This window comes from Mandrillus leucophaeus, unplaced genomic scaffold (genome assembly GCF_000951045.1).
Source record: "Mandrillus leucophaeus isolate KB7577 unplaced genomic scaffold, Mleu.le_1.0 Scaffold313, whole genome shotgun sequence".
In the NCBI taxonomy this organism is placed as follows: Eukaryota; Metazoa; Chordata; class Mammalia; order Primates; family Cercopithecidae; genus Mandrillus; species Mandrillus leucophaeus.
The window spans coordinates 1,047,749-1,053,074 of record NW_012103288.1 but is presented as its reverse complement, the minus strand read 5'-3'; the positions used below and the strand labels follow the sequence as shown (position 1 = coordinate 1,053,074).

Here is a 5,326-nt window from a genome sequence, read left to right as displayed (position 1 = left end):
CCTTAATAACCATTTGGTGACAAATCAAGCAGTGAAGGAAGGAATTAATATGGATCACCTGAAGTCTTTTCTCTTGCATGATCTCAGGAAATGGGAAGAGGGGAGTATCCCCCTCTAAAGTATAAGGGTCTTCAAAGCAAAACCTCTAATAGCTTCTGTATCCCCAATATCTAGTACCTCCTGTCACCTAATAGGCTCTTAATTAGTGTTCAATAAATGAAAAAAGTGGAGGATGAGAGAGAAGGAGAAGTGGGAGAAGAAACATAAAAAGAAATATTTGAGGCCAGGCACGGTGGCTCACGCCTGTAATCCCAGCACTTTGGGAGGCTGAGGTGGGTGGATCCCCTGAGGCTAGGAGTTCAAGACCAACCTGGCCAACACGGTGAAACCCCATGTCTACTAAAAATACAAAAATTAACTGGGCGTGGTGGTGGGCATCTGTAATCCCAGCTACTTGGGAGGCTGAAGCAGGAGAACTGTTTGAACCAGAGAGGCAGAGGTTGCAGTGAGCTGAGATTGCACCACTACACTCTAGTCTGGGCAACAGAGAGAGACTCCATCAAAAAAAAGACAAAAAAGAGGTCAGGCGTGGTGGAGGGCAGATCACCTGAGGGCAGGAGTTCAAGACCCGCCTGGCCAACATGGTGAAACCCCATCTCTACTAAAAATACAAAAATTAGCTGGGCGTGGCAGCGCATGCCTGTAATCCCAGCTATTCAGGAGGCTGAGGCAGGAGAATTGCTTGAACCCAGGAAGTGGAGGTTGCAGTGAACCAAGATCCTGCCACAGCACTCCAGCCTGGGCACCAGAGCAAAACTCCATCTCAAAAAGAAGGAAAAAAATATTTGATTTTATCTAATACAATTCCTGTCTTCATAACAAGATAGGTGTCAGGGAAAAGTAGCAGGGAGGAGAAAGCAGGATAAGAGGAGAGAACAAAACTCTGTATTGCTGTGAACCATTTCGAGTCTTTCTCACGCAGAGCTCAGTAAATGGTCTGCTCTCTGAGAGCCACTCCCTGGAGCCTCCCCGCTTCCACATTAGTCTGGATGACTTCAGACCTTTACTTGGCTTAGAGCTTCATTTTAGGCCTAAAGGAAAGATAAGGAGGTAGAGAAAGCAAAACAGATGCTCAGTTGCCATGCTGCCTCCTATTCGGCCCTGGAGAAAGTTCTCAGGAAGAGAACAGCAGTTTCCTGTCCTGCTTCTACCCAAATGCCAAGAGAACTGCATCTATCAAGCCTGCTTCTATGCCCAAAGAAAAAGAAAAGTTATCACGTGAGGTGATGATATGTTAATGAGCTTGATTGTGGTGATCATTTAAGTGTATACATACAACAGAACATCAAGTTGTACACCTTCAACATTTACAATTAGGAGGAGGAGAAGGTGAAGAAGACTACTGGTGTGTATGTCATGAAGCTGATCCAGCCATACCTCACTGGATAAAGGAGGCAACATCCCCTCCAAATATAGATTTATTGATTCATTTTCTCAAAAGAATTCATAATTCAGTGGACACCATATTAGACATTGAAATTAAAAAATGTATAGTCCGGGCACTGTGGCTCACACCTGTAATCCAAGCACATTAGAAGGCTGAGGTGGGAGTTTAAGACCAGCCTGAGCAACATGGTGAAATCCCATCTCAACTAAAAATTCTAAAATTAGCTGGGCATGGTGGCAGGCACCTATGCCCAGCTACACCAGAAGCTGAAGCAGGAGAATCGCTTGAACCCAAGAAGTGAAGGTCACAGTGAGCCAAGATCATGCTACTGCACTCCAGCCTGGGCAACAAGAGCAAAACTCCGTCTCAAAAAATATACACATAAGCTAGTGTGGGGAAAATAAGTACAGACTAGGAACAAGAGAGAGTTTGCCTGAGAATTCCAAATGCAGACCCCAAATGCCTTTTGTAGTGTTGCTTGAACCAAAGAACATGGCATTTTGTTTGTTTATTTGATTTAATACATGAATTATTTTACAACTCAACACACTACAATTAAACTGAGTAGAAACACAGAAAAACTGCTCTGCAGTACTAGTACAGAGTAGGCATCTATAAACATTTGTATCATAACCCACTGTAACCAATGAATAATTGAAAAAAAGAAAAAGATGTCTTTCATGCCAGTTCCCTGGCTTCTATCTGTTCTTGATCTTCTGACCTCAGGCTGAGGTTCTCTCTACAGATAAATCTCTTACTGTCAGTTCCATCAGCAACGGCTCCTGAAGATCATGAACTCATGTGCGGTGTACTTGCCCTCACAGGTGAACTTTCCCGTCGTCTCTGTGGGATGAAGGCCAGGGCTGTGGAGCTGAGCAACAATGCGAATGTCATTCTCAGTTCATTCAGAGTGTGACAAATTAAACTGTAGTTTGGAATGCTGGATTGTTAAAGCAGGAAGTGATCTCAGAAAACTATCTAGACCAAAATCCTCATTTTAAGATGAGGAAACTGAGGTACAGAGAATGGAGATGACCTGCCCAGGTTCAGACCATCAAAAAGTAGCAGAAACAGATTTTAGGACCCAAATGTCTTGATTCTTCTTCTTTAACATATCCCATAATTATTTAAATGAATGAAGTCCTGCAAACATTCTCCTTAAAAACAAGTAAAGCACAAGAAGAAATAATGGAGTGGAGAGTTCACACCAAAAGGTCCCATGTTCTCAGATTCTTCAGCATCACTGTCAAGGCCCCTGTTCTCTCTCTGGTTTCCAGAGACAGGAGGAGTTCCTTTCACAGCTCCTCATGAAGGATAAAGAAATCCTTCAACCCCCTCAAGTCACCCATTTCAGATTCTTGGGTTCCCACCCATGCTCTTCCTTTTCCCACCCCACATCTCCACTTGTCAAAATCCCACACAGACTTTAAAACCAGCCTAAATGCTCTCCCTTTCAGGAACCCTTTCTTGATTCCTTTTTCCCAACATCCCCTCCAAATATAAATTATCTTTCCTTTTGTGAATGCCCAGTGCACATTTCTAACCTCTCTCATGATGCTTATAACTCTCTTCCTTATATTGTAACTATTTATTAATGTTTATCTTATCTCTTGCATTAGTCCTTGAGGGAAAAGGCCATTCAGCCAACTTTGTGTTTTTGTTTTTTGTTGTTGTTTTAGTTTTTTGAGATGGAGCACTCAGGCTGGAGTGCAATGACATGATCTTAACTCGTTGCAACCTCTGCCTCCCAGATTCAAACAATTCTCCTGCCTCAGCCTCCTGAGTAGCTGGAATTACAGGCACCTGCCACCACACCTAGATAATTTTTGTATTTTGGGTAGGGACAGGGTTTCGCTGTTGGCCAAGCTGGTCTCAAACTCCTGACCTCAAACGATCTGCCCACCTCAGCCTCCCAAAGTGCTGGAATTACAGGAGGGAACACCACACCTGGCCAGTATTCAGCCAACTTTGGATCCCTCTATAGTTCCTTGAATAGATTAGGTGATCAATAAAAGTTTGTCACGTTGAGTTGGTGCAGAAAGTAACCTTCACCTTTCTATTGTAAATTCAGTCTACTTCTTCAGTAGAGACAGAAGGTGGCTATGACCTACGGCTTTGGTGTCCACCTACTCATCCTATTTCTTCCCCTTCCCTCCAGGGGGAAAAAAAAATACAGCCAGTGACTTCAAATTGGGATCTTTATTCAAGACAGAGGTGAAATCTGTGCTGTAGTGAAAGCGCCATCGGGGGCACTGAGCAAGGGTCTAGAGCTCAGTGCACCACTCAGGCATCTCCAGAAAATAGTCCTCAAGAGTTCAGCGATGTCACTACAGCGCCCAAGGCTCAGAGACAGATAAGCTTTGGGGGAACAGAAAGAAGCAAACTAAGGTGGCATTAGGGAAGAGGCATTCCAGGAATGTGGAGTGGGCAGGGATGCCAAGGACAGCAGATGCTCACAACTTCTCACAAAGCCACTGTTCCAGCTTCTCAGTGCAGAGGGCTTTATGGGCCAACCTGATAATGGAGAAAGGGACAAGGTGAGTTAGCTGACTGAATCTTGGCTTGAATTTCCATCTAGATTCATTCCCAGGAAGGCTGAAGTGAAAGAGTGTGGATGAGAATTACAGAAAGACATTCCTGACCTGATGTCAAGGGACACAAGCCATCAAGTGGAATACAGTCCATAAAAAAATAATCCAAGAAAATTGTAGGGTTAAAAAAAGAGATGCAATGAGACCAACAGCTTGCTTGAGGGCATAGAACTAAGCAAGTGGAATTAGATGTCCAAATCTAAGTGAAAGGAGGCCTGGGTCTGAGCCCTCCATTAGGCAACCCTTTATTAGGAAAGTTGCTACCAAGGAGTGGAGCGAGAGAGGCTTAATAACAGAAACCTGAGTCTCTAGGTAAGTTTTGTTTCAGAGACTGTATTCTAGATTAAATGACCAAGAGATAGGGTAAGAGGAAAGGAGTGCTGGGCTAACGGGGTAAGGAGGAGGATGGGGAAATAATAGAATAAGGATTCACCAGTAGTCAATTCCTTTAATATCCAGGATCTTCTTGGCACACATTATGTCATCAGTAATGTCATCATCCAGGAACTCTGGCAGGAGTTACAGGGAAAGGAATGAGAGAGCTGAGAAGTATTACCCAGAAATTCACTGAGTTCCCCTAACCCCTGGATCCAGTGGGTTCTCTAAACTCAAGGCTTGTGCCTGTTGTCTTTTTATATGAAAGGACCAATGTGGTAATGTCTAACCCTGGGTAGGGACTTCCTTCATTTCCCTGGGATATCTCTGGAGGAATCATCAGCTTCATCAACTGACTTACCCTGAAAATGCAGAGAATAAGATTCCAAGACTCTCAGACTGCTCAGATTGTCTACCCCCGAACCTCAGGGAACTGTCTGGGGATTTGATGACCATGAAGAATCCAAACAGCTTCTTACCCAGTACTGCCAATTCAAGTCCCACAATTTTTGTAGAGCCCAGTCAAGGCAACGAAGCCTGAGGTCTGCTTGGCACTAAAAAGGAGATTATCCCAAGGGCAGGCCTCAGAAAAACAGAGAAAGAGGGTTATAGAGGCTACTCACTGTCACAGGAGATGTCGCAGATATTCCTTGACTGAGGGACCTGGCTGCTCTTGCACCAAAGCTTATTACTGATCTGGAAGAGTCCATATTCTGTGCTTCCATTGCTTTCAACTATGGCTTGTGTGTCATAACCACTGGTGTGAAACATGGTACAGATGACTGAGGGAAAGATGAGAAAGAGATACCACAGAGATGTCCAGGATCCGCATAAAGGAGGAATTGTAATTCTAAGACATAAAAATGGTTTCCAGCCAATCTCCAAAGATGGCAAAGGAGAATTCAAAAAAAAA

The 5,326-nt window shown here is 43.9% G+C and overlaps 1 protein-coding gene across 1 annotated transcript in view; it reads right to left on the bottom strand.

The window, feature by feature from the left end:
- Positions 1–3,900: 3,900 nt before the first annotated feature.
- LALBA (lactalbumin, alpha-) overlaps positions 3,901–5,326 on the bottom strand; it is a 3,879-nt gene continuing 2,453 nt past the window's right edge. The window contains exons 2-4 of the mRNA XM_011987685.1: positions 5,037–5,263; positions 4,472–4,547; positions 3,901–3,961 (exon numbers count right to left, since the gene is read on the bottom strand). Of these exons, the coding sequence (XP_011843075.1) occupies positions 3,901–3,961; positions 4,472–4,547; positions 5,037–5,263 (364 nt within the window). The remainder of the gene's footprint in view (positions 3,962–4,471; positions 4,548–5,036; positions 5,264–5,326) is intronic.